Source organism: Sapajus apella, unplaced genomic scaffold (genome assembly GCF_009761245.1).
Source record: "Sapajus apella isolate SASKATOON/1434 unplaced genomic scaffold, GSC_monkey_1.0 scaffold21, whole genome shotgun sequence".
NCBI classification, from domain to species: Eukaryota; Metazoa; Chordata; class Mammalia; order Primates; family Cebidae; genus Sapajus; species Sapajus apella.
This window is the reverse complement of record NW_022436961.1, coordinates 22,006,417-22,032,706: the sequence shown is the minus strand read 5'-3', so window position 1 is coordinate 22,032,706 and position 26,290 is coordinate 22,006,417. Positions and strand designations below refer to the sequence as shown.

Here is a 26,290-nt window from a genome sequence, read left to right as displayed (position 1 = left end):
CTTGTGACCTGGTCCTGCGGAGGAGAGGGGACTCCTCTGGGATGGACACTTAAAGTCTGAATCACCAAAGAACACATACTCCAAGAGAAGCCAGACGGTTCTGCTGTAATGTTCTGACCCACAAGCAACCCTTTAGGAGAAAGCCTATCACAAATAACTATTCATTTTAGAAGAGTTTGCCATGCTGTGGGTTTGGGAGTTTACCTTTTGTGGTGTGTGTGTATCTATATAGGGGTGTGTGTGTGTGTGTGTGTGTGTGTGTACACAAGCGATTCCCCTGCCTCAATCTCTGAAGTACCTGGACTACAGGTACATGCCACCACGGGTTCAAGCGATTCCCCTGCCTCAGCCTCTGAAGTACCTGAAACTACAGGTGCGTGCCCCCTATGCCAGGCTAATTTCTTGTATTTTAGTAGAGACAGGGTTTCATTATGCTGGTCAGGATGGTCTCGATCTCCTGATGTTGTGATCCGGCCCCCAAAGTTGCTGAGATTACAGGCATGAGCCACCGTGCCTGGCCCTTTTTGAGGTATATCTATGTGTGAGATGATACTACTTCAAGGAAAAATGCCTTATACATAATTCAAACCAAGACACCCTTAGGACAGACAAACTCTGGGAGGGGGCTGTACTTTTGTTTTAAAGTACCTTTTGGTGTCCCTATAAGCCAGTTAATGCAATTCAACCACAGACCTTGTGGAAGTCAACTGAGGCAAGAAGCCACTCACTTTTCTTGAGATCCAAGAAACAGAGGGGTGTGTGAAGTGTCCGCTGGGTGGAAGAGGGGCTTGAATCAAGTTCCTTGGATCAAATACAGAAAATGTGTACTAACTAACACCTGCTCTAGATCCAACCACCTATGTTGCACACTCAATGACATGCTGGAAATGAGGGGTCAAAACCACAGAAGTTTTCACTGACAAGATCACAAAGTTCAACTCCTTCATTTAATAGACAGGGAAAATGAGGCTTAGATAAATTGGGTTGCTACAGAAAAAACAATCATTTGCTCAAGGTTGCTCAGCCAGCATTCTGCCCAGCACATTCCTGCACCCCTAACCGAGTCTCCCTCGGTGGACGGAGGATGTGGCCATTTGATAGAAGTCACAATCAAGCACCCTAGTGGTAAGTCACCAAGAATACTGCTTTTCCCTCCTGCCTGATGTGTTTTATTTGTGGTGACAAATCTGCCCACAGTGCACACAGCGCCCATGAATGCTGACTGCTTTCTAAACAGTCAGGAGAATGCAGCTTACTGAGGACTCTTTGAAAAACTGCTTTGTGAAAATAACCTAAAAGACTCTTTTTGGGCAGCACCAATAAATGGAAGCTTTTATTCTGTCTCTCTTCCTGGTGGATTAGCACAGCTTCATCCGCCATGAGACGAAGCTCCATTGAGAAAATCTCTGCACTTACCGTGGAACCAGGGGGTTATAGCGTCTGAGGTTTTCTCATAGCCTGCTCGAAGTGGTAGCTGCTCCTCTTTAAACCACCGGATGATGTCCTCTTGGGCAGAGCTGGATACCGTCCTTGCCACTCCCTGATTTCTGTTATTTATAAAAATAGTTTTTCAAGTTAGACTTAATTAATTTGAAAAGAATGCCCTCAAAAATCATGTATATTTTATACACACAAACACACATATACATGCATATATATACACACACACACATGCATGTCTATTGACATGACAGGTGCTTTATATATACAAATATATATATACATGTAAATATATACATAAATATAAGCATGTGTGTGTGCAGGTAGAGAAAGAACGGGAGGGAGAATACATTTCAAGATCTAATTAAATGACCTCAGCTAACAGGAGGCTGGACCCCCTACACACCACCATTATACAACTCCTCAAGGGCAGAATAAGAAGGAATATAAATCTGTTACTTGTCCTTCCAGTCTTAAAGGGCTAGTTATGGCAATGAGCCCCTGCTGTGTTAACACACAGATTTAAATTCATTTTTATAGGAATTGAAAGGTCCATTAACTCACAATTAACATCTGAGAAAATAAGTATTAAAAAGCAAGATACACTTTTACCCCAGCACATTTTCCTGGAAAGCATGCACTTGCAAACAAAAGAAATCAAATGCAATAAGATAGATTTCTTTGCTAATGTTTGCATTATTTGATTTTATCTTCTGTTTCCACTAACTTCCCTGACTTGCTTTCTCCTCTTCCACACTTTGAGAACATTTAGTTCTGCTAAAAAATATAAAGAAGTATAAAGTAAAAGGAAGAAGAGTATTTGAAGTTTGGTAAGACAACAATATAGGCAGCAGAATCATTTTGAAAGAGTCAGTAGCAGAACTCAAGTTCTTGGATGTAAGTCAATTTCTACTACAAAGAGTAACCTTGCAATGTAATAAACAGATCTCCAAGCCCTATTCAACAGCCTACTAATTTGGAGCAGAATTCAATTTAAACACAACACCACAACCATTGCAGTCAGGGAACTATCCTGTCTCTACAGGTATCTGCTGAGAGGCAAGCATCTATCTGAGCCAGTGAGATGGGCTCTCCAGCCACCCTCCCAAAGCAGATACTGAGCAGGTCCAATATCAGCTCCATCCCCTGCCACTGAAGTCAAGGAATTATCCATTCCATGCAGGGATCCACTAGGAGACACACTTATCTGGGCCATTAAAACAGTCTTCTGTACTGGAGTCCCTAACCGGCTTTCCCACATAACCCCTGTACCCTCCTTGAGTTCTTCCTCGGGTCCATCAAGAAGGGAGAACTGTGTAAATCACAGAGCCCTTGGGAGACTTGCAGCAAGCCTGGGCTTCAAGCGCCCTCTAGTGCTGAGATGACTACTGTGTTCACAGGCCCAGGAAACAACAGTCAGTTGGCTTAGAATTTATGGAAGGCACTTTGAAAGACAGGCAGATGCTGGAGAGGATGTGGAGAAATAGAAACACTTTTACACCGTTGATGGGAGTGTAAATTAGTTCAACCGTTGTGGAAGACAGTGTGGCGATTCCTCAAGGACCTAGAAATGGAAATTCCATTTGACCCAGCAATCCCATTACTGGGTATATATCCAAAGGATTACAAATCGTTCTACTATAAGGACACGTGCACACGAATGTTCATTGCAGCACTGTTTACAATAGCAAAGACCTGGAACCAACCCAAATGCCCATCGACGATAGACTGGACAGGCAAAATGTGGCACATATACACCATGGAATATTATGCAGCCATCAAAAACGATGAGTTTGTGTCCTTTGTAGGGACATGGATGAACCTGGAAACCATCATTCTCAGCAAAATGACAGAAGAGGAGAAGATCAAACACCGCATGTTCTCACTCATAGGCGGGTGTTGAACAATGAGAACACATGGACACAGGGAGGGAAGTACTACACACTGGGGTCAGTTGGGGGGAAATAGGGGAGGGACGGTAGGGGGTGGGGAGCTGGGGAGAGATAGCAAGGGGAGAAATGCCAGATGTAGGTGATGGGGAGGAAGGCAGCAAATCACACTGCCACGTGTGTACCTATGCAACAATTTTGCATGTTCTTCACTTGTATCCCCAAACCTAAAATGCAATAAAATAAATAAATGGGAAAAAATAATAATAAAAAAAAGAAAGGCACAAATAAAGCCAGGCTGTGGAAAGTGGAATAAAAGCTTAATCTTTTAATGTGCAGATACTGTCACACATCCACAAGCATCAAGACTATTCAGGGAAATATGATCTCACCAAATGTACAAAATAAGATACCAGAGGTCGAGCCTAAAATGATGTGTGATCTCTGAATCAATTCAAAAGTGCTGTTTTAAGGAAGCTCACTAAACTTTGAGAAAGAGCAGAGAATCAATTCAAAAATTTATCAGGGAAATTTAACAAAAAGACTGAAGTAATTTAAAAAATCAAATTCTGGAACTGAAAAATGCAATGAATAAAATGAAAAATGCAACTGAGGGTTTCAACAGCACAGTTGATCAAATGGGAGAACGAATTAGTGAGCCAGAAGACGCACTATTTGAAAACACACAGAGAATAAAAAAGAATGACATGAAGAAAGCTTATGGGGTCTGTGGGACAGTGTCAAAAGAGCAAATACTGGAGTTATTAGAGTTAAAGAGGGAATTCAAGAAGACAGAGTCGTTAAGAGCTTATGCAAATAAATAACAGAAAACATTCCAAACCAGAAAAAAAAAATTAATACCCAAGCATAGGAAGGTCAAAGGTCACCAACCAGATTCAACCTACATAAGAGTACCCCAAGACATATTATAATCAAACCCTCAGAGTTCAAAGATTAAAAAAAGATCCTAAAAGCAGCTAAGGAAGCAAATAACATATAAGACAGATTTAGTACACCTGGCAGCAGACTTCTCAGCAGAAACCTTGCTGCCAGAAGGAAGTGAGATGATACATGCTGAGTACTGAAGGAAAAAAAAAAAACCCTGCAACCAAGAAAGTATTCCTTCAGAAAAAGAGAGGTAAAGACTGTCACCAACAAAAGCTGAGGGAATTTACCACTACTAGAGTTGTCCTGTAAGAAATGCTAAAAAAAAGTTCTTCAAACATAAAAAGGATGCTAACATGATTGTCATTCTAATACTATCATCATGATGTGTAAACCACTTATATCTTTAGTATTAGGATTAAAAAATGAACTATCAAAAATAACTGCAATACTTTGTTACGATAGGTAATATAAAAATGTAAATCATATCAAAAATACAAAATGTGAGGAGAGAATGGAGTTAAAGTGTACACTTTTTTGTTTCTTCACAAAGTTAAATTTGGAAGTCTCTGAAATAAGTTGTTATAACTATAGAATGTTTTTTGTAAGTCTCATGGTAACCACAAAGCAAAAACCTGTAACAGATACACCAAAAATAAAAAGCAAGGAACTAAAACTTACTACTAGAGAAAAGTGCCTAACCACAAATAAGAGAAAAAAGGAAGAAATAAGAAATAAGAGAAAAAAAGGAAGAAAAGATCTATAGGATAACTAGAAAATAGTAATACTAAGCCCTTACATATCAATAACTACCTTGAATGTAAATGGATAAATTATCCAGTTAAAAGACACAGAGTGGCTAAATAGATAAAAATAAAATAAGACCAAATTATATGCTGCCTATAAGAGACTAATTTCACCTGTAAGGACATGTATAGACTGAAAGTCAAAAGATGGGAAAAAAATGCTCTCTGCAAATGAAAACAAAAAGACAACAGGAGTGGCTATATTTATATCATATAAAATAGACCTGAAGCTGAAAACTGTAAAAAGAGACAAAGTAGGCCAATATACAATTATAAAGAGTTCAATACAGCAAGAAAAGTTATATATATAAACTCAATTAACACAGACTCACCTAAATTTGGAAAGCAAATATTAATAGACCTCAGTTGAGAGAAAGACTGCAATGCAACAATACTAGAGGACTTCAACACCCCACTTTCAACAATGAACAGATCATACTGACAAAAAATCAACAATCAGACCACACTCTAGAATGAACCTAATAGACAATTAAAGACTATTCTACCAGCTAGATGCAGAATACACAGTATGTTAACAGCAAATAAAATACTCTCCAGGAATATGTTAGGCCACAAAACAATTCTTAAATTGTTGTAAGTTAAAACATATCAAGAAATCAATAATAGGAGGAAAACTAGAAACTGTACAAATATGTGGAAATTAAACAACATGCTCCTGAACAACCAATGGGTCAATATATTTCAAAAACTAAAAATTTTCTTGAGACAAACGAAAATGAAAACAACATACCAAATCCTATGGGATACAGCAAAAGCAGTTCTAAGAGTGACATTTTTTCCAACATACATATCAAAAAAAAAAAAAAAAAGAAAGATCTCAAATAAGTAATTTTATTGTTGTACCACAAGAACTAGAAAAACAAGAACAAACTTGACCCAACATTAGTTGAAGGAAATACAATAAAGATCAGAGCATAAACAGATAAAATAGAGACTAAAGAACCATATAAAATGTGAATAAAATTAAGTTTGTTTTTTAATAAACAAAATTGAACATTAAGCTACACAAAGAAAAAAAGATGATTTATTTCATCTCAAATAAATCAGAGATGGAAAAGGACACATCACAACTAATAGCACAGAAATAAAAAGATCATTAGAGATTATTATGAACAACTATATGCCAACAAAATAGCAAACTTGGAAGTAGATCAATAAATTCCTAGAGACATACAACCTACCAAAATTCTATCATGAAGAAACAGAAAACTTAACAGACCGATCATGACTAAGGAAATTGAATCTTTAATAAAGTGTTCTATTAAGAAAAGCACAGGACCTGATGAATTCACTACCAAATCCTATTAATCATTTGAAGAAATACTAATACCAGTTCTTCTCAAACTATTCCAAAAAACTGAAGTTGGAGGAATTTCTCCAAACTCATTCTATGAGGTCAGCATTACCTTGATATCAAAACCAAAGACACAACAAAAAAGAAATCTAGAGCCAATATTCATGATGGTGATGTACATAGATACAAAAGTCCTCAAGAAAATACTAGCAAACCAAATCCAACAACACATCAAAAACATCATTGGCCATGACCAAGGGAAATTCATTTCAGGGATGCAAAGATGGTTCAACATATACACATCAATATGCATGACACAGCACATTAACAGAATGGAAGACAGACCACAGGATCATCTGAACAGACAAAGATAAAGGGAAAGTATTAGATAAAATGCAATATCTCTTCATGATAAAACTTTAAATACATTAGATATAGAAGTAATGTACCTCAATCTAATAAAGGTCATATATGACAAAATGACAGCTAATGTGATGAAAGAGGAAAAATGGAAAGTTTCTCCTTTAAAACTTGGAACAAAACAAGAATGTCCACTTTCATCACTTTTATTCAACATAGTACTGAAACTCTGAGCCAGAGAAATGAGTCAAGAGAAAGCAATGAAGAGCATCCAAATTGGAAAAGTGGAACTCAAATTGTCTCTGTTTGCAGATGACTTGTTCCTACATACAGAAAACCCTAAATGCTCCACCGAAAAGCTCTTAGTCCTGATAAAACATTCAGGGAAGTTGTAGGATATAAAATAAACTTACAAAAATCAGTAGCATTTCTATACATCAACAATGGACAAGCCAGAAAAAAAAAAAAAAAAAAAAGAAGAAAGCAAAATAAAATAAAATAAAATAAAAACTAGGAATAAATTTATCCAAGGAGGTGAAATGTCTTTACAAGAAAAACTATAAAACACTAATTAAAGGAAAAAGAGAAATTGACATCCCATGTCCATGGATTAGAAAAATTAATATTGTCAAAATGGCTGTACTACCCAAAGAGATCTATAGATTCAAACCAATCCCTATCCAAATACCAATGATATTTTTCACGAAAATAGAAAAAAAACTAAAAAATTTGTATACAACCACAAAAAGACTACTACAAATTGCCAGAGCAATTTGTAGCATAAGGAACAAAGCTGGGAGGCATCACACTAAATGACTTTAAAATATACTCCAAGTCTAGTCATCCAAACAGCATGATACTGGCATAAAAATACACACATAAACAAAGAAACAAAATAGAGAACCCAGAAATAAATCCACACATTTACAGTCAACCAATTTTCAACAAAAGCTCCAAGAACACATACTGGAGAAGTCTCTTCAATAAATGGCACTGAGAAAACTAGATAGTGAAATGTAGAAGAATGAAACTACCTACTCCTGCTATGTGGAAAAATCAGCTCAAAATGGATTAAAGACTTGAACGTACAAGACCATGAAGCTATTAGAAGAAGATATTGGGGAAACACTTCAGGACATCAATCTAGTTTGTTTGTAGAGATGAGAGTCTCTCTGTGTTGTCCAGGCTTGTCTGGAACTCCTGGTCTCAAGCAATCCTCCCACCCCAGCCTCCCAAAGTGCTAGGATTACAGGTGTGAGCCACCATGCGTAGCCTCAGACTTTTAAAAAAACAGCACCTCAAAAGCACAGGCAACCAAAGAAAAATAGACAAATGGGATTGTATCAAGCTAAAAAGATTCTGCCACAGCAAAGGAAACAATCAAGAGTAAAGAGACAAGTTACAGAGTGGGAGAAAATATTCATAAATGTATCTGACAAAGCATTGATATTGGAATTCAAACGCAATAGCAAAACAAACCACAAATAATCCAAATAAGAAAAACTTCAATAGGCATTTATCAAAAGAAGACATACAAATGACCAACAGGTATATGAAAAAAATGCTCAATACCACTAATCAGGGAAATACACATCAAAACCACAATATCACCTCACCCAGTTTTGTGTTTTCGGTCATTATCTAAAAGGCAAAAACAAAAACAAATGCTGGTGAGGATCCAGAGAAAGGAGAACTCTTATAACCTGTTGGTAGGAATATAAATTAGTATACCATTATAGACAATGGTATGAAGTTTCTCAAAAACTTAAAAATAGAATGAAAGCTCCAACAATCCCATTACTGGGCATATGTTGAAAGGAAACAAAATCAGTATACCAAAGAGACATTGGCACTCCCACGTTTACTGCAGCACTATGCACAATAGCCAAGCTATGGAATCAACCTAAGTGTCCAACAATTAATGAATCAAGAAAATGTGGTATATATATACAATGGACTATTATTCAGACATAAAAACAATAATGGCCTGACATTCGCAATAAAAAAAAATTGTTGGTGAGAATCTGGAAAAAGGACAACTCTCCTAGCCTGTTGAGAGGAATATAAATTTGTATACCATTATAGGCAAGGGTATGAAGTTTCTCAAAACAATTGAAAAGAGAACAGAAGATCCATAAAAAGAACAATATCCTGTCATTTGCAACAAAATGGATGAACCCAGAGGACCTTATGTTAAGTGAAATAAGCCCAACACAGAACGACAAATGCTGCATGACCTCACTCATACGTGGAATCAAAGTTGATCTTACACAAGAGTAGAACAGTGGTTAGCAGGGGCTGCAGAGATCAGTGGGGATGGTAAACGGGGAGAGGTTGGTCAACTGGCACAAAGTTACAGTGAGACAGGAGAAATAAGTTCTGCTGCTCTACTGCACAGCAGGATGACCACAGTCAACAGTAATGTACTGCACAGGTCAAAACAGCCAAAAGATAGGATTTTGAATGTTCTCACCACAAATAGATTACAGTGTTTGCATTGATGGATATGGGAAGTATCCTGACTTGATCATGACACAATGTATTTATGTATCAAAACATCACACTGTATCCCATAAATATATACAATTATTGTGTGTCAATTAAAAACAAAATACAATTTGTGAAAAACAACCACCACAATAAAGTTTGGGTGAACTACTAGAATTTCTTGTAATGAATAAACGTATGGTTCTTTATGCTTTTTATAACATGTGCTTATGAATTACATGTAACATGTCAGTTATACATATATAGATGTACATAGGCATATATGTGGACTTATCTTCAGAGCCTTTTGGAGAAAATATCCTATGATATTTGACTTCCCTGGGAGGCAGACACTGCACACACCAAGTTATTATAAATTCTCTTACTAGCTTCCTAATTAGGCTCTTTTTTGCAAAGTCCTTGGAGATTGAGCAAAACTCCTTAAACACTGGAGGAACCAGTCTCTTTTCCTGGGGTGGCTTCGAGGTGACCTCTACCATCCCTGTGTCAAGTCCCAGCCCTAAAACCACCCAGTCTGACTCACAAGAAGCACTTTATGTGGCATCTTAAGTTGGAAAAGATGAGCTGAGTACAGCTGAAAACAAGAATTGCCTTTCATTATAGAGCACATTGATTGCTGTCTATCAAATAATTGTGCTTTAACAATGCTGTGGGAAAGGGACATCTACAAGTCATGTTTCCATGCTACTCTTGGAAGAGACGGAGCACAGGAGTTAGCTGCAAAAACATCCCTGCTGAGGCTCTGTTGCCACCGTGCACACAAACAAGCTCCAGCACTGAGAGGGCCACGTGCACCTTTGTCACTTATTCACACAATTACAGGAACTCCTATTTTCTGACTACATTTCTTGCTTTGTTGTCAATAAGAGAAGAATCATTCCCCAAACCATCACTTTGTAGATCATGGTCTTTAATTATTTCTGCTTACTCCACTGAAAAGTTTTATATTGGTCCCCACCTCCCAAAATGAAAGCTTTCAGTGGATTAAGTAGAAATAATCATAGCAAAGAAAAAGGGCCGCCTTTGTGTTTCCCCTGAGGTCATCATTCCAGTTTAAAGAAAACCTTGAAGAAACTAATGACTCCAAGCAGAGGGAGATGTTTTTTTTAATTTCTCCATAATCTTAGCAGAGAAATATTTCTAGTTTTTTCAGTTTTCATTTCAGAAGGCAAGGCTTCAGACAGTTCTGTTTCTTTCAATCAATATTTGATTTTAATACTTCTTTCTAAATACTAGGATGTTAAACTAAGATCAATACTCAGGAAAAAAAATTTATAATCAGCAAACATAAGGGATGCGGGTTTCTGTAATAGCATCACTGTACTATTCTGCAGTTTTTCCAGAACAAATGGTTCTTCCTAATTCTTCCACAGCCTAAGCAACAATGGTATCACCACCACCAAATAGAAAATTCATTTAAAAAAAAAAAAAAAGGAGCCTTTCCAAATTCTCAAAAGATAAGCTTGGCTATTGTGGGAAGTAGAAAAGTGCCTCTTTAAAGTTTCCTCTCCTGTTAAAGAATAAATTTGCTAATAACTCTTTGTTAAACCCTATCCTATGCAGCTGTTAGACATGCTTATAGGCATGTAGTATATTCTGTGTCCTTGTACTTTAAGGTATCTGTGCTGGATGTGCTCACAGGCATGTCCCAGCTGGTAGCCTATGCCCCTTACCTGTTTAAAAAAGTTTTCAGTTATTAGCCAATCCGGTTTTAGTTTAGATTGTGAAGTCTGGCTCCAACCAACAGAGATCAGACACAGCAGTAAGGACAACCACAAATGCCTAAGAGATAAACATGTCTGCTTTCTTTTGTTCATCGTAGTCTCGTGGCAAGAAGGCTATTGAGGGTACCCTTTCTACAGTACAGGAAGTAAAAAAGTAAAAATTGCTTTGCTGAGAGATCCATTGTCTCAGTGCTAATTTTTCTTTGCAGCCCTGAGCATCTGTTTCCAATAGCTATGTGTCCCAGAATGAGAATTACATCAAACCTTTAATCCTTGGCAGTGAAAATGTAGTCTGACTGATGACATGAAAGTCAGCAAGCCTTTGGGTTCCTACTTTGATTGTCACTGACTAAGGGTGACCTTGGGCATCAGTGAAATCCCCCCTTGCTTCCTCTTCTCCCCTCACTGGCTCGACAGCTGCCTCTGGGTGGAAAAGGGGAGAGAGGGGTAGGGACACGGGAAGTTCTCAACTCCATTTACAATTTCACTGGGTATACTAAATATAACACCTATGGTTGTTTCACAGCTAAGAAGGGGAGGAGTGCCGGACCAGATAACCCAGGAAGAAGGCTTAGACGTCAGCCTCAGCTTACACAGGCTGCCAGTTGACCTTCCACACCCCGTTGCAGCTTATACAATTCACCTTTAATTTCAACACTTATCCCAAGCCCTTATACCTAAGGCCATCTATCTGTTTGGCTTCTTACCTAAGAGGTTTTGGAGGATACGCTCCTGCGTTTAGGAACTGAGGCTTGGGCGGAAGGGGAGGTCTTTTTGGTTTCTGCGGAGTATGCAGGGGGCTTTGCAGCCTCTCACCGCCTCTTCCTTTCTGGGCCCCGAGGGACAACCTCTTGTAGTCTTCTCGTGCTTGTTTAGCTAAGGAGCGCCTCTTCTCATCAGCTGCTTTGGATTTTCGCACTAGAAAAACAACAGGGTTGGAGAACATCCTCATCAGCCCCCAGGGCAGGTGAGAAGACTCAGCATTGCACAACAGGCAGCAGCACAGGTTCCCAGCAGTTTGTGATCTGCTTCTAATAAGGAACACTCATTATCAACACCTATGATCCAGGTCATTAGGACTTGCCCAGCGTTCACTGCAGGATTCCTCTCTTCATATGGGAGTTTGGGGATTTTCTGAGAGGGAGAGAAAAGGAAGAGGAGGAAGAAGGAATGAGAGAGAAGTATCAAAAGTGTGCAAGAACTTCCTGCAGTTGATAAGAGCAAGTGAGGAGTCCCTGCCTGAGCAAGGGCTCAAAGTGGCAGGGGTGCTGAGTAATAAGAAGCAATTGTCACATCCTGCATAGACTTACGTTCAGATGCAGTGTGCCTGACTCGCTAGCAAAGATCAAAACTATTCAGTGGCATGGGGCTATGCATAGGGTGAAGGAGCAGGAAATGGGACAGAATGAGAATGAGCCCAACAGACAAAAAGTTAAAGAGATGCTTAACCACAGATAATCGTAGAACACATCAGAACATGAAGAAGTACCCCAAGCCTGCCTTTTAATATTATAGTCACTCATCACTTAATGACAGGAACATGTTCTGAGAAATGCATCATGAGGCGAATGTAACCCAATAGTATTTGTGTATCTAAACACCCCCAACATAAGGCTGGGCACGGTGGCTCATGCCTGTAATCCCAGCACTTTGGGAAGTCAAGACACATGGATCACCTGAGGTCAGGAGTTTGAGACCAGCCTGGCCAAGATGGCAAAACCCTGATGCTACTAAAAATACAAAAAGTTAGCTGGGCATGGTAGCGGTGGTCTCTAATTCCAGCTACTCGGGAGGCTGAGCAGGAGAATCTCTTGAAACCAGGAGGCAGATGTTGCAGTGAGCCGAGATCACACCATTACACTCCAGCCTGATCAACAAGAGTGGAAACTCCGTTTCAAAAAAAAAAAAAAAAAATTTAAAAAAAACTACCCCCAACATAGCAAAGGTATAGTAAAAATATAGTATAGAGGACAAAAAAATGGTGCATCTATATAGGGTACTTACCAGGACTGGAAGGTGCTCTGGGTTGAGTCAGTTGAGTGCTCAATGAATGCTAAGGCCTAGGACATTACTACACACTAATGTAGACTTTATAAACACTTTATACTTAGGCTATACTACATTTATAAAATGTATTAAAAATGTCTTCATTTAAAAAAATATATACAACCTATTATTTTGTGTCTTTTTTTTTTTGAGATTGAATCTCGATCTGTTGCCCAGGCTGAAGCACAGTAGTATGATCTCAGCTCACTGCAACCTCTGCCTCCCAGGTTCAAGTGATTTTCCTGCCTCAGCCTCCTGAGTAGCTGGGACTACAGGTGTGCCCTACCACACCCAGCTAATTTTTTTATTTTTAGTAGAGATGGGGCTTCACCATGTTGGCTAGGCTGGAACTTGCGACCTCAAGTGATCTACCCAGTTTGGCCTCCCAAAAGGCTGAGATTACAGGAGTAAGCCACAGCGCCTGGCCCAAAAAATATATACAACCCATCGTTAGCCAAAACATCATTATACAGCACATGACTACTTTGTAAAACAGTTTTTTGTTGTAGCAATGAGACTCTAATGCAGAATGAAAAAGTAATTTTGAGTATATTTACACTTCAGGCATTATTGGTCAAATCCTGTTATGTTTGACTTCAAAGAGACACCCAAAATATTCCCTTATACTAGGATTTCACTGCATAGTACAAAGAGGCCACCGGATCTTGCAAATATTTTTTATCTCACAGAAATTGTCATTTAAATGGCATTGGCTGTAAGGGGATTGCAGATCAATTTAGGATCGCAGATCAATTTAGGATCGCAACATCCTGCAAATACAGCCACACCTGCACTCTTCCTCAAGCTGCCTCAGGATGATCTAGCAGTTCAGACTTCTCTGAGTCAGACTGAAACACTACTTCTTTCTCAAACCTAATTCTTCTAGCATTCTGGAGCATCCTGTTCTCTGTCATGGGCTTCTTCTTCTCCTATAAGTTTTCTCACTGGCTCTGCTAACTCAAAAGGAGTCAGGGCTGGATCACAGGCAGGAGCAGGATGCTAACACATCCAGCCTGGTGTTCCTGTGTACTTATTACAAAGTTAAAATGTATTCTGTATCAAAAATTTAGGGGAAAAAATCCAAACACAATATTAAATTACAAGAAAAACTTTCAAATAAATAATCTTGAATCTCGCTTCTCCAAGGAAAGTACTGTTTACATGTTATTATAATAACCTTCCAATTCTTTTCCTTCAGATACTTAGACATTTCTAAATAGTGGAGCTTTTCATCCTATTTCATGGTGTTTTTTTCTTCTCCGAGTGAAAGAAATGTAAACAAACAGTCTAAATTCATTAAATGCTCTTCCAAAACATATTTTCCATAGCTATACATCATGCTATTTGAAAAATTACATCATACTTTTGATGATACAGAAATGAATGGAGAACCAGTCTGCTGTTCAAAAGTAGCTTGTAAGCATATGAGTAATAAGTTAGTAATAACATTTCAGTGGTAACTCACTGTGGGTATCTCTCAACAACCCACATTAAGTGCTTTCTAGATTGATTACATTGTTAACTGAGAGAACCAGCTGAGAGCCTGGAAGTTGCTACAGAGACCTCTGGGTACTCACGAGATGCCTGCCATTCGGAGTCTTCTTTCCAGCTCTTACAAATCTGCTTCGTTCTCTCTTCGTCTGTTTCATTTATTTCTTCATCTTGTTTTTCCTTCATGGATTCTTTCTTCTGTTTAAAACAAACAAACAAAAACAGAAACAAACCTTGGTGACGAAATCCAGCAGTTTCATGAAGGACGGGGTGCCCAGCACACCTGATTTCTATTTAACTCTCTGGCCCACTAGGGAGGATTAAGTGTGGACTTCAGAGTCCGTAAGACCTGAAGCTGGCGTGAACGTTGCTAGCTAGCTGCGTAACTCGAGGGCTGACCACTGAACCTCTCTCAGGCTGTTTCCCCATAAGTCAGATGAGAAAAAAAATTCATAGGGCTATATTGAGGATTACATAACTTGAGAAGTGCCTGGCACAGCATGTAACATACAGAAGAAAAAATATTATTTTTCCTCAGACACAGTACTTAGCTGCTTCAAATTGACTCCCTGAAGAAGGATGTAAGTACACTATTTCACAGAACCAGCATCCACCTACCTTATAGCAGCTGACAGGCTCCACAGAAGAAATGCACATTCCCAGATCTCTCCCTGCCCTCGAATCATGTGTCCGAAAATGTGGTACATACTACATGATTTGAAGTGGTTCAAAAGAAATATGGTTTTGTTTTTGTTTTTGTTTTTAAAGATGGAATCTCACTCTGTCACCCAGGCTGGAGTGCAGTGGCACATTCTCGGCTCACTGCAATCTCCACCTCCCAGGTTCAAGCAATTTTCCTGCCTCAGCCTCCCGAGTAGCTGGGATTACAAGCACACACCACCACACTTGGCTAATTTTTGTATTTTTTTTCACCATGTTGGCCAGGCTAGTCTGGAACTCCTGACTTCAAGTGATCCACCTCCTCAGACTCCCAAAGTGCTGGGATTACAGGTGTGAGCCACCACACCTGGCCAGAATATGTATTTTTTTGTTTAACAAAAAGTTTTTTAAGCCTCTTTTGAGAAGGGAAAGTATAAAAAAAGAAATGCGAATATTCCTTTAGAAGGAGAATTCGGTTTTTTGAAAAATTGTGGTAAAATTCCACATAACAAAATTTTCCACTTTAACCATTTTTAAGTATACTATTTTCTGGCATGGGAAATCATTTTAAACTAAAGAGAAATGAACAAACCAAATCACTTAGACCTGAAAGGTACTTTATTTGGACATAACCTTCTGAGTGCTCACAAGAAGACTGAATTTACAATGCGGTGAACTAGTAAGAAGCCTTGGTTAGCTAAGTAATAAAACAAACTGAAAGGGCCGGGAAGCGCTGCTGGGCTGCCCCTCTCTATTACAAATGACAGGTTTTTTTCTTTTGTGCTTTCCTATAGAAATGGAAAGACTTCCTTGCTGTTAAGTCACATAACCACAACTTAAAAATATAAACCTTAATATTATGGAACTTGTGGGCAGTCGTAATTCACAGTCCATGTAATGATCATTCATAAATTGTGCTTCACTGTAGATGTAACTAAATTTTTGTGCATTTACTGTTTTCATTTTTTTCCTTACGTTGTTTTCCTGCCTGCAGCTAAGCTCCTTTTGTTTGCCAACATTTTCAAATCCAAAGGACAGCTTTGATGTTTGAAAAGACTGTTAAAATTTGCCATCCTTTGACTGAAGCTGTTTGCAAGCCCAAGATACATAAAAGTGCTGCTAGCAATTTCTAAGCTTAGCAGAAAAAAACTTAAAAGTGGAGCTTTGTTCATCCTTCCACATGCATACATGTTTATTTTTAAATGATTAGGAAACATAATGAAAACATCAAACTGTGATCATCACGGATATTGTTGCTGGGGATAAGCAAGAAGTTTAGAACATGAGTCTACTTAAGAAAAAATAATAACAGATGTAGTATTTGGTTGATGTTACTCAAATATCTAAGAGTGCTATATTTGATAAATCTACTCCTTTAAACTACATGTAATTATGTACAGGCACAGTGAAGAAGAAGAAAAATTAATGAGTTTCACAGAGTAATAGCAGATGGGATCTGGCCCTGACCACCATATTTATTCAAGAAAGCTAGAAAACTTAAGGAACTTGTCCTGAGTCTCTCAAAGAATTTTACGTTTAGCAAAATCTGTAATGGTTTACTTTCTCTATTCAGAAGACCATCATTTTCCTCTTCAGCAGTGTTTTGCTAGAAGCATGTTGGTCCAGGACTCAGGACTGTGAGCCAGGCATGGGGAAACCCAGCTGAAGGCTTGGAGTGGAGGGGCAGAGGGGCCGAGGCTGGACACTAGTGCAGATGCCCAGGGTGAAAGGTATGGAGACCTAGATGTGTGATGCGAGCTGTGAAAATGTGCTCAGCTAACAGGACCAGAAAACAAGGCCATGCTGGGCCCACACAGAAAGCTACTAGATCCATGCAGAAAGCTGCCAGACTCACACAGAAAGTCTCTTTTCCAGCCTGTTGATGGAAGCCCTTAGAGTGCCCCTAAACAAATTCCTTCATTGGAGCCTCACAACCTCCCCCAAAGCAGAATGCCTCTGTTTTATCATCTTTGTCCTACAGAGAAGCTTAGCAAGGTGGCTCATTCATTCTCTTGAAATATCAGCCTTTCCCTGCCCATGCCATGTGAGGTCCTGCCTGTGTCTTTGACTTGCTGTTCCCTCTGCCTGGAACAGCCATCCACATGGCTTAGACATCCACATCGCTCCTTCCCTCATTCCTTCAGGTCTCTGCTCCAATACTGCCTTCCCTGAGTGGCCTTCTCTGACCACGTGTCCCATCCCAGTTCCCATCCTCCCAGCATTCCTCAGTTCCCTCATACTGCTTTACTTTCCTCTGCAGAGCTTATGATCACCTGTTCTCATAGATATGTTCATCATCTGTCTCTCCCATGAAGAATATAAGCTCCCTGAGGATGGGAATTTTGTCAATTTTTTTCATAAACTGTGTCTCCAACTCCCATAACAGTGCCTAGCATGTAGTAAATGCTTAATAAGTGTTGCTGGGATGAATATATGATCCTTTGAATTCCTCAGCTTTCACCATTTAAAATGGCATAGTGAGATCTAAGCAGAATGAAAATGTCCTTTAGATCCCCTATTGCTGCTGTTTTAGAAAGAAACATGTATTATATCAGCAGTATGCATACAGGACTACAGTTCCACAACTTCATCCTGATTTCTTGAAGCCTCAAAAAGGATCTATGTCCCTGCAGAGGAGTCATGGAATCCATGACATGGTCCCCAGGAACACAGGTCCCCAGGTGAACCTCCACCACAGCCCAATCTCAGGAACTATCTCTTCACCGGCTCACATCTTATGCTGCTTTTTCAGACTCTCTGTAGGTCAAATGCTACTACACCTTCCAAGTGCCAGTCTATATGCCTCATTTATTTTGAGCAATTTATGACATGATAGCAAGCTTGCACGATGGAGGAAGCAGGGCTTGGCCTGGAGAAAGAATGTCACATCTGGACAGACGTGAGAGAGGCCTGACTGCCAGAAGGGGTTCCAGGCATGGTGGATGTGGGGAACACAGCAGCTGCTCACCCTCAAGGGACAGGTTCAAAAACAATGAGCACAGAAGTAATTCGATCTGAATTCACTCTTTCTGCCAAGTTTAATGCTCCATTTATCACTGTCTGAAATCAGTCTTCCCTCCATATCTGCAGCAGCCTGGGAGGCCGCCTCTGTGTTAGATCTTCCAGGAGGAGTTTAGCTGATACATCTTGGCATCTGTTCTTTCCATGACATTCAAGACTTTCCGAACTCCAGATAAATGGGTAAAGACGAACAACTGTGTTTGCAGCTTTTAGGACAGATTTCCTGTTCTGCTGCTTAATTTCATTTCTGCACAAGATTCATTAACTAATCTGTGAAACATTAGTGGAAATGCCTAGGTATGCAGCCCCCGCAGGACAGAAGGGAAATCTTTTACCTGGTGAAATCCATATGCCTTCATACGATTGATTGAATCTGCCAACATTTGTTGAATATTTCTTGATGAACTGGAGGGTGACTAAAAATTAAACAAAACACATTTATGGCATTTGAGCTGCAGATTATATGATAATCTGTCCATGTTTCCCTGATTTCAGCATTCCCTAATGCTTTCCCCACCCCCACAGCTTGATCACCCAAGGCTCCCACTGGCACCTGGGTTCCTGGGCCTATCCTGACTACAGCAACAGGCATGTGAATCCTCACTAACCCCACTCAGTAGGGCTTAGAAAGGATTGTTGGCCAAGAGCCAGGAGCTGGTAGTTCGGTATGTCTTGCTCCCATCTAGTTGGTCCTGGAGAGTCCTGGGATCACTTCTAGACATCAGCATTACCCCCTATTTAAATTCTCTTCTTGCTTAATCTCTGCATTCCCTACTTTAGTGCAGGCCAAAGAAATGCCTTAGTCTCCAGATTTAACTATATAATGCCTTGCATATATGCCTGGAGCACCAGTTTGGTGCCTGGGAGCCCTGCCCAGCTTCCCTGCCTAACACACTTCTCTCTTCCTGCCCTTATCTCCCAGTATCTGTGTTTCTTCTGCTCTACATAGATTTTCCATGAGGCATCTTCCCCAATGGGGTCCCCAGATTCGTTGCCTAGATTCCCTGGTGTCATTCCTGTCTGCCACAGGCCAACCCTCTGGCATTCCAAGTACGTCAGCAAATCACAATGGTTGCTTCTTAAGACACAAGCCCCCATCAGTCCCTGGCTGGAGTGCAGAGCCTAAGCCGAGTCCCAACACGGGTAATCACATGCCCTGAGTAGCCAGATGATATACCTACCCACAGCTCACATTACCACAACGTATTTACCTTGTGTCTGAGTTCTTCATTTTGGCATAGATCGGAAATTATCAGCAAAACTTCAGCAAAAGTTTGGTGCCACCATTCAGAAGGAGCACAGAGGATCGTTACTATGCCATGTAATAAACCAGTGGCTTTCTCAATTATGCCTTTTTATCACAGTAGCCGACACAAAGTTATCCCACTATACTGCATTTCCCAGATGCCCTAGCAGTTATCTCTACATAATGCAGGTGACAACTGGCATTTGCCATTTCTCCCCAGACCCACTTAAAACCTCCTTCACACACTTCTCCAGGCCACTTCTACCTTCTTTGTGCTGGAATGGTGACAGCAATAGTGCTACTACTAATGAAAGCAGAGACACCAAAAGCCTAAGTCCCTGAATGACTGTGTAGAGCAGAGCCCTCCTGAACTAGAACACTTATTCCGGACTGCCATGAAACAAATAAATGAACTTCTATGGTATTTTTGGCTATGGCATTTGGAGTCTATTTGTTTCAAAAGTTTAGGCTATCAGTTGCTGGTGGCATGTTTCAAACTCTCTGCTGAGGTTTTATAATTAATCATGGGCGGTGAGCTTAATGCTAATTCCACTAATGACCGCTAATGAATATCGAAGGCCTGTTATGACCTACACCATGTTAGTGTCTCAGTAGGTATTATTTTTACTCCACACAACATCTCTGATGGATGGGCAACATAATGCCCAATTTTCAAATGAGGAAACCAAATCTCCGATGAATTGTGTAGCTTGTTCAGGACCAGACAGCTGGTTTGTGCCAGAGTTTACGCGTTTTCCACTATGTTGACATTGCAGTGATAAGAAAATGAGATGTGGGTCAACAGATTGCTTACACTTAGTACTTGGCAAACTAATGAATCCTGTAGGTTTCACAACTGCTACTTACCATATTCTCATTTTTTCTCTTTTTAATATTATAAAAGGCTACTTTGCTGCTCTGCATCTAAAATTAGAACAGTAACCAGTTCCTCTATTTGTGAACAGGATAGAACTGTTCCCACAGGTTTCATATAAGTGTGTCTGCTCAGAAGTCCAAGATGACTTTGAAAGTCTCTGAGTGTATTTCCACCACCAAAAATGAGAGCTTTAAACACAGGCTCACTCTCCCTTTCCTTGATGATATAAGATCTTTAGGGCATCATTTTGCTAAAAGGATCTATGTCTTATATTTGAAAATTAGGAGGCAGGTAATCCTTCTTTCTTAATACTCCCTCAAGTATTGAGGATATTGAATTTGAAATATGTTATGCTTATCACTTGGCAAACTAATGAATCCTGTAGGTTTCACAAGTGCTACTTATCATATTCTCATTTTAATATCATAAAAGGATACTTCACTGCTCTGCATCTAAATAGAACAGATGCAGAGCAGCTAGTCCAGAATCAGACAGATATGGACCTGTGAAACTGGAGTTCTGGACCAAGGTTTTATGAGCAGCACTTTTGCTGTTCTTAGTCATTGAGCTTTTAAACACACTCTTAGTTGTTTCCTAAATTAGCATAAGGCTAATAGACATCTGATGGTTATCCTCTAATCCATGTGTTCAAAAGTTTGTCTATTTTGTCAGTTTCCCCTCAGTCTCTTGCCAGTTACTGTTATCTGCATGGGTACAATGCTTTAAACATATTGCGTGAACATACACCATCCCTCAGTTATTCCTTCAACTGAACAGTTCATCTCATGTACACATGAACAATGTTTTTTTACCCTTTGCTTTCTTTAAATTATTTTACATTTTTTTCTATCATCATTGTATGCCTTTTCTTACTAGTACTTACAGCATGTTCACCGCTTTTCCATCAGACAGATCTGATGCAGTTATGAATGATATTAAAATAATAAGCACAGACACGTGCCTCGGACAGTGTGCATGGAAGTGATGCCGCTACACTGGCCGCCAACACCAACCACTCATGGTAGTTGGAGTTGATGATCTTTCTTTTCTTTGAAATTTTAGGTTTTGACTGGGTACAGTGGCTCATGCCTATAATCCCAGCACTTTGGGAGGCCAAGGCGGGCGGATCATGGAGTCAAGAGATCAAGACCATCCTGGCCAACATGGTGAAACCTTGTCTCTACTAAAAATACAAAAATTAGCTGGGCGTGGTGACTCGTGCCTATAGTCCCAGCTACTTGAAAGGCTGAGACAGGAGAATCGCTTGAACCCGAGAAGCAGAGGTTGCAGTGAGTAGAGATCGCGCCACTGTACTTCAGCCTGGCGACAGACCAAGACTCAATCTCAAAAAAATAAAAAATAATAAAATTTAGGTTTTGTCTTTAGCATACTAAAACTCACAATCTTGTTCTTGAGTAGAAGAATTTTAGCATAAAAACTTATTAGGCTGGAACATGGTGGTTCATGCCTATAATGCCAGCACTTTGAGAGGCCAAGTGAGGTGGATCACCTGACGTCAGGAGTTTGAGACCAGCCTGGCCAAGATGGTGAAACCCATCTCTACTAAAAATACAAAAATTAGCTGGCATGGCGGTATGTGGTGGTGTGTTCCTATAATCCAAGCTACTCAGGAGGCTGAGAAAAGAGAATTGTTTGAACCTGGGAGGCAGAGGTTATAGAAAGCCAAGATCATGCCACTGCATTCCAGCCTGGGGGACCGCGAGAATCCACCTCAAAAAAAAAAAAAAAAAAAAAAGAAAATGATGAGTTTAACCACCACTCCAGAGATGAATCCTTCTATTTAAACACTTCTATTCAACGTGTCTAAAATGTATTGTAAGCTCTAAAGCTATTCACACATACTAAGAACCACATTTATAAAAATTCTACTTTTCAAGGTGAACCAAGATTTTGCCATTATTCTAAAGTGTTAAAACAACATGAAAAACTTAAGACTTGCAGAAAGCAGGCTCATTTAGATATGCTTACATGTTCTACAAATACACGCCAAGCAGAAAATAATAGACCGAAAATAGTGGGATCCAACAGATATTTCCTTTATTTAAAAAAAAAACAGCTAGATTAATGGGCTCAGAAGTGATGACTTATGATGACAATTTCAGAGGGCAATACCTCAGCAATACCACTGCCTCTCTGAAGCACTCCTAGGGGCAGGATGAAGAGACTTTTCAAAGAGGGTACCATGCCCTCTCTGAAGCTTCCATATGCTGCTATGGTCCAGGAAATATACTCTTTAGTTATCTCTATACCAAAAAAGGGAAGAAAATGACCCTCCTACCTATATAATTTTTGCTTATAAAGCACTTTGAAGTCTAATACATCATTTGACCTTATATTAAGTGTCAAAATAGGCCTCATCCCTTTACCAAAGAGGTAAGGTGACCTGTTTTATTGGTAGTTGTCTTTTTGTTCTTGAGACAGAGTCTCACTCTGTTGCCCAAGCTGGAGTTAGTGGCATGATCAGTGCTCACTGCAGCCTTGACTGGGCTCAAGCGATCTTCCCACCTCAGTCCCCCAAAGTAGCTAGGACTACAAGTGTGCACTAATTTTAGTAGAGACATGGTCTCACTATATTGTCCAGGCTGGTTTCAAACTCCTGAGCTCAAGTGATTCTCCCACTTCAACCTCCCAAAGCGCTGAGATTGTAGGTGTAAGCCACCACACCTGGCCTAAGTGGACCTGTTAACAGGTAGGAGGACAGGGACCCAAGCCCGTGTCATCTTCATCTCTGAAGCTTGCTCCTTCCCCCATGGTCTCCCAAAGAGAACATATGTATGCTCTTACGAGTAACAGCCACTGCGGTCATCATCCATCTGCTACATTACAGAAATTCTTACAGCTGCTGGAGCTCTATGAGCAGAGTTAAAGCAATCTTATCTGCTTCCTATCTGCTCTATTTAAACATAAAAACTGCCATGAATATTTATTCACAAGCTTCCAAAAAAGAAAAATTGAAAGCTAATAACATCAGAAGCTAGTGGACTTCCTGCAGACATCCAGCCAGAATAACCATCTCTAATCAGTGAAGATCCCAAATAGATCTGGGGGTGTAGCCCATTTGGTTGACCAAAAGATAGTATAAATAATAATAACTACAGTTAAACTTAGAAGTATGGGAGTTGAAATCTACATAAGCAACTGAGTTACAAAAAGATGCTGCTGACACCACCAGTATTACACGGTTACAAAATATGCTTCCCCCAGAATCTATCTGTCACATGAGAAGAATGATTCTAATTATGTTCACTTTTTAAACTGGTTTGAGAAACAGTTCATTCTGGCTTCTAACTTAATATTTCCTTTGTTTAAAATAGGGTTATAGGTTAGGTGCAGTGGCTGAGACCTGTAATCTCAGCACTTTGGGAGGCTGAGGTGAGCAGATCACCTGAGGTCAGGAGTTAAAGACCAGCCTTGCCAATATGGTGAAACCCCGTCTCTACAAAAATGCAAAAAGTGATGGTGGCTATCTGTAATCCCCACTACTTGGAAAGCTGAGGCAGAAGAATCACTGAGCCTGGGAGGCAGAGGTTGCAGTGAGCTGAGATCACACCACTGCACTCTAGCCTCTGCAGCAGAACAAGACTCCATCTCAAAATATAATAATAAAAGTAGGATTGTGCAATCAAACAAATGCCAAGTGCCCTTAATTCCAAATAAACTAGAAAGGTCCAACAGACAGAACATTATCAGGACTCAATTTTTATGGTAAATATGAAAATGAAGAATTAATAGCATAAAATCAAGAGTTTATTTTTGAAAAGAAACTACCAAGCATCAACTCATCCTGTTCTTTTACACCTCTTACCCATATTCCTGAATAGAATGACAGAATAATAACCTCGATGAGGGCAAAGAGCATGCCAGCAAAAGCCATGTACAGCAAACAGAACTCTGACTGGCACTTAATAGGCTTCATAAACGTTTGCTTTTGTTTTTTGACATAATCTCACTCTGTTACCCAGACTGGAGTGCATTGGCACAGTCTTCACTCACTGCAACTTCTGCCTCCCAGGTTCAAGCAATTCTTCTGCCTTAGCCTCCAGAATACCTGGAATTACAGACACACACTACCACACCCAGCTAATTTTTGTATTTTTAGTAGACATGGGATTTCAGCATGTTGGCAAGGCTGGTTTCAAACCCCTGGCCTCAAGTGTTCCACCCACCTTGGCTTCCCAAAGTGCTGGGATTACAGACGTGAGCCACTGCGCCCAGGCAATAGGCTTCATATTTATTTGGTGAATGAATGAACACACAATTAACTCATGAAATACATTCCAAATCATTAAAAAATATTCAATCTAGTTTCACTATTCATTCAGATAGATTGAATTCAAATACTTTGAGAATCAATGGTCTATAACTCACCCATTTTGCCAACCAGGTCATTGAAATAATCAGACCGTTCTCTTTCTAGTCACTTTAAACAAAAAGGCAATTTCCCAATGATGACTATAATATTAACTTTTTGAGCATTCTGGGATTTAGCTCTTTGCTTCCAAAATAATGGGAGAGACAGAATAATGGAACTCTGCTTCAATACAGTTATAAAGAATAATAATAGATCTAGGAGAGAGTTTCCTAAGGCCAAGCAGACTAACAAGATGAAAAGCGGGACAGTACATTTTGTTGCTAAAAATATGGTACAAACTCCTTTTAGTGATTTTACTGACATCATGAATTAGGACAATGGAGAACCTAGCAAATCTTTTCCTTATTACTCTAACATTGTTCCTAGCAAAATCTGTGCACAGAGACTACTGAATACCCTAATTTGAAAGTACAGCAGACTTATACATATGATGTATAATTTTATGGCATATCTTTCAATAAACATTGCTGGCTCGTGTGGTGGCTCAGACCTGTAATCCCAGCACTTTGGGAGGCCAAGTCAGGAAGATCATTTGTATCCAGGAGTTTGAGGGCATCCTGTGCAACATGGTGAAACCCTGTTTCTGCAGGAAATACAAAGGTTAGCTGGGCATGGTGGTGTGCACCTGTAGTCTCAGCTACTCCGGAGGCTAAGGTGGGAGGATCACCTGAGCCTGGGGAGGTCAAGCCTGCAGTAAGCCATTATCTCACCACTGCATTTCAACCTGGGAGACAGAGTAAGACCCTGTCTCAAAAACAAAACAAAAAAAGAACAACTAAAAACATTGTCTTTGGTGTCGGAGTTTATTTTGAGTATGTTAGAGCACAGAACATCAGTCATGTTAGATAAACGATAGCTCACTCCTGTTGCACCATCCCCTAAAACGCCATCAAGCAACATACAAACAACAGAATCGGGCAGTAACAACTTCAGAAAATGCAGTGGGTTGCTGGGGCAAAGCATTTCACATGGGATAGAGTTTCAAAAGCCACTATTACATGCTCACTCAGGGAGATGCCTGATATAGGATCCATGAAGAAGCAAAAAAGCCAGAGAAATAAAGGAATTGTGAAATATAAAGTATAAACATAAAATCATAAAGGGCTGTCTAGAAAATATTCAAAGAGTCTTAAAAACATGATTTAGAAAAACGTGATTGATGCAGGAATTCCCAACGAACTGGAACATAGAACTTAACTACAAATAATATTAGAAAAATAATAAGCTGGCGCAGTGGCTCATGCCTGTAATCCCAGCATGCAGGGACGCTAAGGTGTGCAGGTCACTTGAGGTCACGAGTTCGAGACCAGCCAGGCCAACATGGTAAAGTCCCATTATACTAAAAATACAAAAGTTAGCTGGGGGAGGGGCTGTGGTGGTGGGCACCTGTAATCCCAACTACTCAGGAGGCTGAGGCAGGAGAGTCCCTTTAACCCAGGAGGTGGAGATTGCAGTGAGCCAAGATGACGACACTGCACTCCAGTCTGGGTCACAGAGTGAGACTCTGTCTCAAAAAAAAATAATAATAATAGTAATGTAAAACAATATTCTAAAATAATAATAACAGTAATAACAGAAAACAATAACGCTTTACAAAACATTTTTATGTATATTATTTAATTTGATTCT

The 26,290-nt window shown here is 39.7% G+C and overlaps 1 protein-coding gene across 2 annotated transcripts in view; it reads right to left on the bottom strand.

Moving 5' to 3' along the window:
- The window catches only part of SH2D4A (SH2 domain containing 4A), a 91,230-nt gene that overhangs the window by 19,724 nt on the left and 45,216 nt on the right, over positions 1-26,290 (bottom strand). For both annotated transcript variants that reach the window (XM_032288375.1, XM_032288376.1), the window contains exons 5-8: positions 18,481-18,561; positions 14,551-14,662; positions 11,635-11,845; positions 1,417-1,547 (exon numbers count right to left, since the gene is read on the bottom strand). In XM_032288375.1, coding sequence (XP_032144266.1) covers positions 1,417-1,547; positions 11,635-11,845; positions 14,551-14,662; positions 18,481-18,561 — 535 coding nt within the window. The remainder of the gene's footprint in view (positions 1-1,416; positions 1,548-11,634; positions 11,846-14,550; positions 14,663-18,480; positions 18,562-26,290) is intronic.